This window comes from Bos mutus, chromosome 7, assembly GCF_027580195.1.
Source record: "Bos mutus isolate GX-2022 chromosome 7, NWIPB_WYAK_1.1, whole genome shotgun sequence".
In the NCBI taxonomy this organism is placed as follows: domain Eukaryota; kingdom Metazoa; phylum Chordata; class Mammalia; order Artiodactyla; family Bovidae; genus Bos; species Bos mutus.
In genome coordinates this window covers 44,551,615-44,564,136 of record NC_091623.1, presented here as the reverse complement: position 1 = coordinate 44,564,136, position 12,522 = coordinate 44,551,615, and the positions used below count along the sequence as shown (strand labels likewise).

The window sequence follows — 12,522 nt, the reverse complement described above, 5'->3', positions numbered from 1 at the left end:
TCCTGAGTCAGAAGGGCAGGGAATACCAGGCTGGGAATGTCCGACTCCCAGACCTTCTGCCCAGGAGGATTCTGGGTCTTAATAACATTGGCAGCTGCTACGTTGCCAGTAAGTTCTCTACATATGAACCTTCAAGTTACAAACTCAAAGATGTGAACCCGCATCTGGCTCCAGCAAGGAGTCGGAATTGGTGCCATCGATGTCAGACGGGAGTGAAATTGCAGCTTGCCCTCCATCTCCTATTGCTGATAGTCCTCCAGCTTTACCACGTCTCCCCTCCTCTCCCTCCTCCAGTCGGTTCCTCTTCTTGACTGTTCATTTGATGCCAGCCCCTGTACGCCAGCTATTGTACTGTACTACTGCACTTTTCAAGGGACTGTACTGTAGGATTTGAAATGTTTTATTTTGTGTGTTTGCTTTGTATGTACCATGTATGTGAAAAGTATTATTACTGTATGAACAGTACAAAAAGCCAATTGTATTAGTTGAGTGCTTAGACTAACTTTGTTGGACTTAATGAATGAATTGGACTTAAGAACGTGCTCTTGGAATGAAATTCATTCAGTACGTAGGGGAAATTACTGAATTTACCCCTTGAGGATGCGTGGTGCACATTAACATATTAAAGGGTCTGACGAGTCCTGCAATAAAGAACTATGGTGTTAATTTAACCCAAACTTAGACGTTAGATTGCTTTTCTCAAGCCATAACATCATTCTCATCATCATCTCCAATGCACACCTCATCTAGCTTGTTCACTATCATATGTCTACAATTGGCTTACATTCAATGGTCAAAAAAATTTTGCTTTTGGTTGGGGAAGTTGAGTGAATGATCTCATCAGATCTTCAGAACAACTCTGTGTTTTTGTTGCTTTGTCACTAAGTCCTGTCCGACTCTTTGTGACCCCAAGGATCGTAGCCCACCAGACTCCTCTGTCCGTAAGATTTCCCAGACAAGAATACTGGAGTGGGTGCCATTTCCTTCTCCAGGGGATCTTTCCGACCCCAGGGATTGAAACCAAGTCTCCTGCTTTGGCAGGCAGATTCTTTACTACTCTATGAAGTAGGTACTAATATAATTTCCATCTTGCAAACAAGGCTCAGAGAGGCCAGGTGACCCGCCTAAGACCAGTGGGTGAAGAGCTGGAATTTGACCTGAAGTATGCCGGCAGCCTCTCCATCACCCTGCCCATTTCTCAAAGATGCCCCACACCCCACACCAGTCTCACTGGTGATGGCAAGTGTGGTCTCCCCACTGAGGGATGCCCTGTGACCTCCCTGAGCCCTTCTCCTTGCCCTGATGACTGTGGACATATACTCAGGCCGTTGCCCAGAGAGCTTGGCTGTAACTTGAGTCTCACCCAGGCTGGGGGTGATGAGGAGGGTGGGCAGGTGACAGCCAGGGCAGGGAGATTTGCCCAGACACTGGTGAGCAGCAGCCTGGCAACCGGTGTGGCCCTGAGGAGATTGGGGGGCTTTGGGAGCCTGTTCCAGAGTCCAGGCAGAGGTCTCCACTAATGGGCAACAAGCAAACAGTCTTCACTCATGAGCAACTGGAAGCTTATCAGGTAGGGGTGATGGACCAAGCCGTCGGTGGGTTTGGCAGCCTGGTTGTTTTCTTGGCTGAAGAAATGGGGACAGCATCCCTTCATCCTGGGGGGGTGGGGGGCGCAGTCAGCAAGAGGTCCTGGGGTGGCTCTGTGTGTGGATTCAGGCAGTGATGGGTTGTGGGAGAGGAAGGAGGCACCCTCCGCATCAGGCAGGGTCTGGGTTAAGCCAACATCTCTCTCCACAGGACTGCACCTTCTTCACGAGAAAGGAAATCATGAGGTCAGTCTGAGGAGGAAGGGAAAAAGAGCTGGGCCCTTTCTATATGCTTTGCAATTTGACTGCACTCGATGCTTAATGGGGGAATCGTGTGCTCAGTTGGTGGATGACGCAGAGATGGGAAGGCTGCTGAGACGTCCCATCTGGCCCTATTGCCACACCTCTAGGCTGACGAGCTTGGGCTTTCTCCTGAAGGTGGCAGGGAGCCATAGAGAGTGTGTGAGCAGGGGTGATACAGATCAAAACTTCCCCCTGAGGCCCAGTGAGAACAGGCTGGGACCCCAGGAGGCAGAGTCTAGAGCCAGCTCTGGGTGGTGGGGTTGACATCAAGGTTAGAGGGTGAAGAGGTGGCCCCAGGCTACTGCAGGTTCCTGGTGTGAGCACTGATCCTCCTACAGCATCACTCAGCCCATGGAGCCATTATCCAGATTCCGGACCCACCCATGAACTTTGACTTGTGAAACCCAAGCTGGCTGGGGTTTGACTGCAGAGTGATCAGGGCCAAGGTCCCAATTGCGTGGGTGCAGGACATCCATTATTGATGGGCACAACTTCCACCAGTAAGCCCCATTGTCTGCGGGAGGACAGTTCACAGGGTCACCCTGACCATCATGATTGGATTACTTATGGGGAAACTGAGGCTCACACAGGGGAGGCTGACCTCAGACCCCTGGGTAGATGGGTAGAGCCCCAAAGAGTTTGAGGCTAACACTTTGTGTGTCTCAAGCTTCTTGCTTCTCACACAGACCTACTGAGCAGAAAGAGGGGAAAAGGGGAAGAGGGACTTACTCGAGGCCATACAGAAACCCAAACCCAGGCTATTCTCTGAAGGGACCCAGCAGTGAAGTTCCAGATAACCCCTCTTCCAGTTCCTAGCCATCATATGACCCAGAGGCTTCTATCCCCCCCTGAGACGTCCCTAACAACTTCAGGATCTCTGGCCCATCAAGGATGGTCTGTACAGGTGACTGCTCAGCATGTTCCAGTGACGGTACGGTATCACCAGGCAAGGGCATTGGAGTAGACACCTGACCCCACCATCTGGGCAGTGTGTATGGCCTTTGCTGTTTTGCAAAATGCCTTCCATTTACCCCTTTGAAAAACCTGAATATTAGACTGTGTCTCTGGCCCCTTGAGGGAACTGCAACCCCCATTATGGAAGGACAGAGGGAAAGTGTGAGGATGAGGGTCTTGCCAACAGTGTGATGATGTCTAGCAAATCGTAGATTGACTCAGAGTCTCTGAATGCTCAATGTGAGATGACCTTGCCTTAAGCACTCTCTTTTCTGTCAACCCCACCTGCCTGCTGAGCTCTTATTTGTGCTTCAAAGCCCAGCACCTAGCACCCATGCCCCCTCCTCCAGGAAGTCCTTCCTTCTCCTTGGCTTACTTTTCCCACTCTAGTTTCCCCTAGCTTTGGGGTCTTCTCTCTCTCTTTTTTACATTTTAAAAACAATGAATGAATTAATTTTCTGGCTGCTCTGGGTCTTGGTTGCTGTGTAGGTTTCTCCAGTTTTGGTGAGCAGGGGCTGCTCTCTGGTTGTGATATGTGGGCTTCTCACTGCAGTGGCTTCTCTTGGGAGCATGGGCTCAAAGGTGTGCGGGCTTCAGTGGTTGTGGTGTATGAGCTCAGTAGTTGCCTCATGGCATGTGGGATCTTCCCAGACCAGGGACCAAACCTGTGGCCCCTGCATTGGCAGGTGGATTCTTAATCACTGGACCTCCAGGGAAGTCCCTGGGGTCCTCTCTTTACCTTGGCCTTGTCCCTAGGGAGATAAAGATGTCTCTGTGTGAGGGCTGGACCCAGGGCTGATGGCTCAGCATCCTTCAGTGTATAGTGAGCATCTGTGAAAGTGAGAGAGTAGAGACAAGCTCACCCTCACTCATCTCCCAGACCTTCTCATTGTTTCCCTCCCCATACCAGGCTCTTCTATCGCTACCAGGACCTGGCCCCTCAGCTTGTCCCTCTTGACTATACCAGCTGCCCTGACGTGAAGGTGCCCTATGAGCTCATTGGCAGCATGCCTGAGCTGAAGGTATGCCCGGGGCCCTGGGGCAGGCATGGGATAAAAAAGAAGGGATGTGCCTTGCTGTATTTCTATGAGGTGACTGTTGCAATTATTTCTATTTTACAGGTGAAGAAACTGAATTTCAGAGAGGTTAAGACACTTGTTTATGATCACACAGCTAGGACATGAGAGAGACACAATTCAAACTCTGGGTTGTGGGAAAGATGAGATGAGATAATGCAGGTAAAGGGCTTAGCACAGGGCCTGTGACATGGTAAGTACTCAGGAACATTGCACTGAGTACGTGCTAAGTCTCTTCAGGCATGTCCATCTCTTTGCAACCCGATGGACTGTAAGCCCGCCAGGCTCCTCTGTACATGGGGATTTTCCAGGCAAGAATACTAGAAGTGGGTTGCTGTGTCGTCCTCCAGGGGATCTTCCCAACCCAGGGATCGAACCTGCATCTCTTATGTCTCCAGCATTGGCAGGCAGATTCTTTACTGCTAGTGCCACCTGGGAAGCCCACTCAGGAACATTAGCTCTTCTTTTTCATAGTAGAAGCCATTAAAGACAGATTCTTCTCAGCAGGATGTTTGACACTAGTTTGTGACTCTGGAGGGGACTTGTGGGATAAAGGACAGAGAATAGAGATTATTTATCACAAGGACAGAAGCCTCATTCAAGAGGGGCAGAAAGTGTTGTGCTTCAGAATCCCCCTCCATAATTCAGCTTCTCCCAGGAAAAGGCTTCAGTCTCAGGCAGCCTGATCTCTTGAGGTAGTGAAGGGAAACACCAACTGCCCGAGATTTCCTCCCATCAGCTCTGCAACAAGCAGAAATGAGGTTCCTCCACTCCAACTGTTCAGAAACCCTCCCAAGGCAGCCTCTGATTGGCCATCTGGAGTCACATGATCATCCTAGAGGCAATCGCCATTGCCAGGTGAATGGAAATCCCTGATTGGCCTCACTGGGGTCATGTGACTGCCTCTGAAGCCAGAATGGGGGTTAACTGGCACCCAGGCCATAGAGGAAGAGACTGGAATTGCCTGGGGTCCTCTCCAGGGATCATACGAGGAAGAGAGTCTTAGTGAAGGGTACTCAGAGGTTTCCAGGAAGGTGGGGGCTGACAGTGAAACCACACGGAGCCCCAGAAAACCTGGTAAGGGATGGATTTCCTGTCTCTAGGACAACCCCTTCCGTCAGAGGATCGCCCAGGTCTTCTCCGAGGATGGGGATGGCCATATGACCTTGGACAACTTCCTGGACATGTTTTCTGTGATGAGTGAAATGGCTCCCCGTGACCTCAAAGCCTACTATGCTTTTAAAATTTATGGTGCGTGCACAGACCCCAGGGTGAGGAAGTGGGAATGAACCCAGGTCTTGGGTCAGGGACTGCATGGCCATCATATATGTCTCACCAAGGGTTCTGAGGCCCTGCCTGGCCCTGTCCTTCATCCCAACTTGGTACCTCCCCCTCCACTCTATCCCTCTGCTAATTCCATCTAGCTACACTGGCCTGGAAAAGACTCTGATGCTGGGAGGGATTGGGGGCAGGAGGAGAGGGGGATGACAGAGGATGAGATGGCTGGATGGCATCACTGACTCAATGGACGTGAGTTTGAGTGAACTCCGGGAGTTGGTGATGGACAGGGAGGCCTGGCGTGCTGCGATTCATGGGGTCGCAAAAGAGCTGGACACGACTGAGCGACTGAACTGAACTGAACTGAACTGAACACTGGTCTGGCTGTTTCCCCAACACATCAAACCCTTTCTGCCTCTGGGCCTTTGCCTCTGCTGTGCTTTTTGTCTGGAATACCTTTCCCCTAGTTCCTTCTTACCTTGATATCTCCGTCCAAAGTAGTCCCTGCCTCCTAGTCACTCCCATGCCACATTCAATTTCTCTCCTGGCATGGAGCAGTGCTGCTTAACTTCTTGTTCATTCATCTGTTCACATCTTATTGATTTTCTCTCTGAAGAGACCCTAGAGCAGTGGCAGTGTTTGGTTTGCCATCTGTCTCTGGCACATAGTAGGTATTCAGTAAATACTTGTTGAATGAATGAATGAAAATTTATCACAGTGCCTGGCACAAAGTAGGCACTCAGTAAATACTTATTGAAAGAGGGAATGAATGAAAAACAATGATCACTCGCCTGACACATAGTAGTGTTAGTCTCTCAGTTGTGTCCAACTCTTTGCGACCCCATGGACTGCAGCTTGCCAGCCTCCTCTGTCCATGGGATGCTCCAGGCAAGAATACTGGAGTGGGTAGCCATTCTCTCCAGGAGATCTTCCCCACCTGGGGATCGAACCTGAGTCTCCTGTATTGCAGGCAGATTCTTTACCATCTAGGCCCCCAGAGATTGACACATAATAAGTGCTCATTAATACTTGAGTGAATGAATGACCTCCTAGCAGTTACCTACCCAATTCCAAAGCAAGATCTGGCTAATAGCCCAGGGTCTTGGGTTCCCTCCAGTGCCTCAGTTTCTTCCTTTGTCACATGGGGACAAGATGTGTTCACCACTGGCCCAGCCTGCCTGGTCCCTGTTGTCTGGTCACCCCCATGTCCCCACCTGTCCTGCTTTGCAGACTTTAACAATGATGACTACATCTGTGCGTGGGACCTGGAGCAGACGGTGACTAAGCTGACGCGGGGGGAGCTGAGTACTGAGGAGGTGAGCCTGATATGTGAGAAGGTGCTGGATGAAGCCGATGGGGACCACGACGGGCGGCTGTCCCTGGAAGACTTCCAGAACATGATCCTTCGGGCACCAGACTTCCTCAGGTGATGTTCCTTGCCATCCTGCACAATCCATTCCTATGTACGAGAGGAGTGCTCACGGATTAGATCCACAGACTCTGTGAAATTTCCTCCATTTTTTCATTTGTGACCTTGGGGAACTTTCCTGACCTCCCTGGCCTCAGGCTGTGTCTTTTGAATGGGGCTGATTAGAGACCCTGGGGACACCTCTTGTGGGTGGACACAGCTCTTTGGGTGAGTAGAACATGGTTGGAACTTCAGCCCTTACTTGCCTGAACATTTTGCAGTGAACAGACTGGACAACTGTACTTGGCAACACTAGGGAAAATCAGCACTCTAGGGAGGATTGTTGTTCAGTCGCTCAATCATGTCCAACTCTTTTGCGACCCCATGGACTGTAGTCTGCCAGTCCAGGGGATTTTCCCAGCAAGAATACTGGAGGGGGTTGCCATTTCCTTCTCCAGGGGATCCAGCACAGATTAAATGAGTTAATACAGGGAGTGGGTGGGAATACATGGGAGATGTTTTTATATCTCCCATGAGCTTGGAATAGTTTTTACATTTTTAAATGGTTGGGGGAAAAAATCATACTCCACAACACATGAAAGTGATATAAAACTCATATTTCCATGTCCATTGCTGGTTTTATTGGCATACAGCCATGCCTATTTGTGTTCATAGTGTTCACAGCTTCTTTTGAGCTTTAAGGTGACATTGAGTCATTGTGCAAAGTTGTAAATATCAATCATTTGGCCCTTGGCAGAAGAAAGTTGACTGACCTTGAGCTAGTACATGGAAAGAATTTACAGCAGTTCTTTGCATACAGCAGGTGCTCAATAACTGTGCGCTATTGTTACTGTTGTGGCTTTCATGCCCAGAGGACCTCCTTCCTCTATCCTGGATAACAAGGCTGGTCTCCTGACCACTGAGACATGAATAATGATGCCATGATGAGTCCCTTGCCACTAACTGAGTACCTAATGTGCATCCTGCTCTGTATATTTGCCTCTTTTTAGCCCTCATTACTGTCTGAGCCATCAACTTCCCTAGAAGCTCAGATGTTAAAGAATCTGCCTGCAATGCAGGAGACCTGGGTTTGATCCTTGGGTGGGGAAGATACCCTGGAGAAGGGAATGGTTACACACTCCAGTATTCTTGCCTAGAGAATCCCATGGCCAGGGGAGCCTGGGCGGCTACAACCCTGGGGTCGCAAAGAGTTGGAAAAGACTGAGCGACAAACACTTTCCATTCTTTCAGCCCTCATTACAGTTCAGTTAGGGAGGGATAGCTGTTACTCCCATTTTGTTTTTCAGTCTCTCAGTTGTGTCTGACTCTCTGCAACTCCACGGACTGCAGCACGCCAGGCTTCCCCGTAATTCACCATCTCCCGGAGCTTGCCCAAACTCATATCCATTGAGCCCGTGATGCCATCCAATCTTCTCTTCCTCTATCGTCCCCTACTCTTCCTGCCTTCCTTCTTTCCCAGCATCAGGGTCTTTCCAGTGAGTCAGCTCTTCGCATCAGGTTGCCAAAGTATTGGAGCTTCAGCTTCAGCATCCGTCCTTCCAATGAATATTCAGGACTGATTTCCTTTAGGATGGACTGGTTTGATCTCCTTTGTATTCTAGGGACTCTTCAAGAGTCTTCTCCAATACCACAGTTCAAAAGCATCAATTCTTCAGGGCTCAGCCTACTTTATGGTCCAGCTGTCCCAGCCTAGACTGCTAGAAAAACCATAGCTTTGACTATAAAGACCTTTGTCAGCAAAGCAATGTCTCTGCTTTTTAATATGCTGTCCAGGTTTGTCATAGCTTCCCTTCAAAGCGGCATGTGTCTTTTAATTTCACGGCTGAAGTCACTGTCTGCAGTGATTTTCGAGCCCAAGAAAATAAAGTCTATCACCATTTCCATTGTTTCCCCTTCTATTTGCCATGAAGTGATGGGACCAGATGTCGTGATCTTAGTTTTTTAAATGTTGAGTTTTAAGCCAGCTTTTTCACTCTCCTCTTTCATTTTCATTAAGAGGCTTTTAGTTCCTCTTAGCTTTCAGGCATAAGGGTTGTGTCATCTGAATATCTGAGGTTATTGATATTTCTCTCGGCAATCTTGATTCCAGCTTGTGCCTTATCCAGCCTGGCATTTCACATGACGTACTCTGCACATAATTTAAATAAGCAGGGTGACAATATATGGCCTTGATGTACTCCTTTCTCAATTTGGAACTAGTCCATTGTTCCATGTCTTGTTCTAACTGTTTCTTCTTGACCTGCATACAGATTTCTCAGGAGACAGGTAAGGTGGTCTGGTATTCCCATCTTTTTAAGAATTTTCCACAGTTTGTTGTGATCCATACAGTCAAAGGCTTTAGAGTAGCCAATGAAGCAGAAGCAAGTATTTTTCTGGAATTCTCTTGCTTTTTCTATGATCCAGTGAATGTTGGCAACTTGATTTCTGGTTCCTCTGCCTTTTCTTAATCCATCTTGTACTTCTGGAAGTTCTCAGTTCACGTACTGTTGAAGCCTAGCTTGGAGAATTTTGAACATGACTTTGCTAGCATGTGAAATGAGTGCAATTGTGTGGTAGTTTGAACATTCTTTGGCATTGCCCTTCTTTGGGATTGGAATGAAAACTGACCTTTTCCAGTCCTTTGGCCACTGCCGAGTCTTCCAAATTTTCTGGCATATTGAGTGTGGTTCTTTTAGGATTTAAAGTAGCTCAGCTGGAATACATCACCTCCAGTAGCTTTGTTCACAGTGATGCTTCCTAAAGCCCGCTTGACTTTGCACTCCAGGATGTCTGGCTCTAGGTGAGTGATCACACCATCGTGGTTATCCAGGTCACTAAGATCTTTTCTGTATAGTTCTTCTGTGTTTTCTTGCCACCTCTTCTTAATATCTTCTGCTTCTATTAGGTCCATACCATTTCTGTCCTTTATTGTGCCCATCTTTGCATGAAATGTTCCCTTGGTTTCTCCAATTTTCTTAAAGAGACGTCTAGTCTTTCCCATTCTATTGTTTTCCTCTTTTTCTTTGCATTGTTCACTTAGGAAGGCTTTCTCATCTCTCCTTGCTCTTTTTTGGAACTCTGCATATAGATGGGTTTATCTTTCCTTTTCTCCTTTGCCTTTCGCTTCTCTTCTTTTCTCAGCTATTTGTAAGGCCTCCTCAGACAGCCATTTTGCCTTTTTGCATTTCTTTTTCTTGGGGATGGTTTTGATCACTGTCTCACATACAATGTTATGAACCTCCATCCATAGTTTCAGGCACTCTATCAGATCTAATCCCTTGAATCTATTTGTCACTTCCACCGTATAATCATAAGGGATTTGATTTAGGTCATATGTGAATGGCCTAGTGGTTTTCACTACTTCAATTTTAGTCTGAATTTTGTTATAAGCAGTTTATGATCTGAGCCACAGTCAGCTCCTGGTCTTGTTTTTGCTGACTATATAGAGCTTCTCCATCTTTGGCTGCAAAGAATATAATCAATCTGATTTTGTATTGACCATCTGGCGATGTCCATGCATATAGTTGTCTCTTGTGTTGTTGGAAGAGGGTGTTTGCTATGACCAGTGCGTTCTCTTGGCAAAACTCTGTTAGCGTTTGCCCTGCTTCATTTTGTACAGGGCCAAACTTGCCTGTAATCCAGGTGTCTCTTGACTCCCTACTTTTGCATTCCAGTCCCCTATGATGAAAAGGACATCTTTTTTTTGGTGTTAGTTCTAGAAGATCTTGTATGTCTTCATAGAACTGTTCAACTTTAGCTTCTTCAGGCTTGGATCACTGTGCCATTGGGGCATACTTGGGGCATAGGCTTGGATTACTGTGATACTGAATGGTTTGCCTTGGAAACAAACTGAGATCATTCTGTCATTTTTGAGATTGCACCCAAGTACTGCATTTTGGACTGTTTTGTTGACCATGAGGACTACTCCATTTTTTTTTTTTTTGAGGGATTCTTGCCCATGGTGATAGATATAATGGTCATCTGAATTAAATTCTCCCATTCCCAGCCATTTTAGTTCACTGATTTCTGAAATGTCAGTGTTCACTCTTGCCATCTCCTGTTTGACCACTTTCAGTTTGTCTTGATTAATGGACTTCCCTGGTGTCTCAGATGGTAAAGAATCCATCTGCAGTGTGAGAGACCTGGGTTCGATCCCTGGGTTGGGAAGATCTCCTGGAGGAGGGATGACAACCCACTCCAGTATTCTTGCCTGGAGAATCCCCACGGACAGAGAAGCCTGGTGGGCTACAGTCCATACGGTCGCAAAGAATAGGCCACGACTGAGCGACTAAGCACAGCACAGCACACAGGGACCTAGCATTCCATGTTCCTTTCCAGTATTGTTCGTTACAGCATCTGACTTTACTTTCACCTCCAGACTGGGCACTGTTACCGCTTTGGCTCAGCCTCTTCATTCCTTCTGAAGCTATTTCTCCACTCTTCTCCAGTAGCATATTGGGCACCTACCGACCTGGGGAGTTCATCTTTCAGTGTCATATCTTTTTGCCTTTTCATACTGTTCATGGGGTTCTCAAGGCAAGAATGCTGAAGTGGTTTGCCATTCCCTTGTTCAGTGGACCACGTTTTGTCAAAGCTCTCCACCATGACCCATCTATCTTGGGTGGCCCTACACGGCATGGCTCATAGTTTTGTTGAGTTGGACAAGGCTGTGATCCATGTGATCAGTTTGGTTAGTTTTCTTGTAATTGTGGTTTTCATTCTGTCTGCCCTTTGATGGATGAGGATGAGGTTTGTGGAAACTTCCTGGTGGGAGGGACTGGCTGTGGGGAAAAGTAGGTCTTGCTCTGGTGGGCGGGGCCACACTCAGTAACTCTTTAATCCAATTTTCTGCTGATGGGTGGGGCTGTGTTCCCTCCCTGTAGTTCGGCCTAAGGTCAAACTATGGCAGGTGCAATGACTGTAGGTAATAAGTCCTTTTTAGGAGGTTGCCATTATCCTCATTTTACAGGGAAGTAAATGGAGGCCTAGAGAGGTAGCCTTAGAGTCTGGGGCAGAGCCAGGATGTAATCTCTGATCCAAAATGATGTGTGCTCTCAACCCCTGTAGGGGCCAGGAAGACCATGGCCTAGGGTTTATTGAAGGGGTCCATCTCCCCCTCACCCCAACCACCATGGCTCCTTGCCTGCCTTGGGGACTCGCGGTGGGAGTGTTGGGGAGGGGGATGAAGAGAGGCTGCTCTCTGCCTGCTGACAGACTCCTTTCCTCTTTGCACCCAGCACCTTCCACATCCGCATCTGAGGGCACCATGGAGGAGCAGCCGGGCCAGAGGACGTCGGGGTGACCCCTCATCCTGTTGTGAAATCTGCTTTCCCTGGGCTCCGGGAATAAATGCACGTCACTGAGTCACAGCTGCCTGGACAATGTGTTTCCCCTCTAAACCTGGTAGATCAGAGGGAGGCAGCCTGGGATCGCACCTCTGTCCTCACTGTGTGATTCTGGTGTGGCTGCACCCTCTGTGGGCCATGATCTTCCCATTTGTACAAGGAAAGGGCTGACTCTGGACATCTCTCCACTGTGAGGGCTGGAAGTGACTCACCTGGTGGGCAGAGGAGATGAGGCCCCTGCTGCGTCCCGCCCCAGGGCATCCCCAGGGGTGGAACATGACTACTCAAGTTCCCCTTTCCCCCCTTCAATCCCTGACTTTCTCAAGGAGACTAAAGCTTCACCTCATCGTTGAATCATCAGAACTGCCAGGGGAGACCTCTGGGCAAGAATGTCACTCACTGAGGCTGGCACAGTGCTTTATCGTCACAAAGCACCTGCTATTCTGCCATTGCATTGACTCCCTGTGACATCCCTGGCAGAGAAGCACTCCCACTTCATTCAGAGACAGTGGAGTGACTTGCCCAAGGCCACACCTGAAGTCATTTGCAGGGGCAGACTTGAGCCCAGGCCC

General features: G+C 48.4%; 1 protein-coding gene across 2 annotated transcripts; it reads left to right on the top strand.

Annotated features, from left to right (window-relative positions):
- The first annotated feature begins 1,519 nt into the window (after nt 1-1,519).
- CIB3 (calcium and integrin binding family member 3) lies at nt 1,520-11,864 on the top strand. 2 transcript variants are annotated; one of them, XM_005901465.2, is made up of 6 exons: nt 1,520-1,570; nt 1,798-1,832; nt 3,754-3,865; nt 5,023-5,170; nt 6,428-6,623; nt 11,843-11,864. In XM_005901465.2, the coding sequence occupies exons 1-6, from the start codon at nt 1,520-1,522 to the stop codon at nt 11,862-11,864; spliced, it is 564 nt and encodes a 187-aa protein (XP_005901527.1). The 2 variants fall into 2 exon arrangements, with proteins under 2 accessions (XP_005901527.1, XP_005901528.1); XM_005901466.3 differs by lacking the exons at nt 1,798-1,832; nt 3,754-3,865.
- The last annotated feature ends 658 nt before the right edge of the window (nt 11,865-12,522 follow it).

Coding starts and splice junctions, on each gene's coding strand:
- CIB3 (XM_005901465.2), top strand. CDS start 1,520: ATGGGCAACAAGCAAACAGTCTTCACTCATGAGCAACTGGAAGCTTAT. Junction 3,866..5,022: donor GCAGCATGCCTGAGCTGAAG/GTATGCCCGGGG, acceptor TCCTGTCTCTAG/GACAACCCCTTCCGTCAGAG. Junction 6,624..11,842: donor CGGGCACCAGACTTCCTCAG/GTGATGTTCCTT, acceptor CTTTGCACCCAG/CACCTTCCACATCCGCATCT.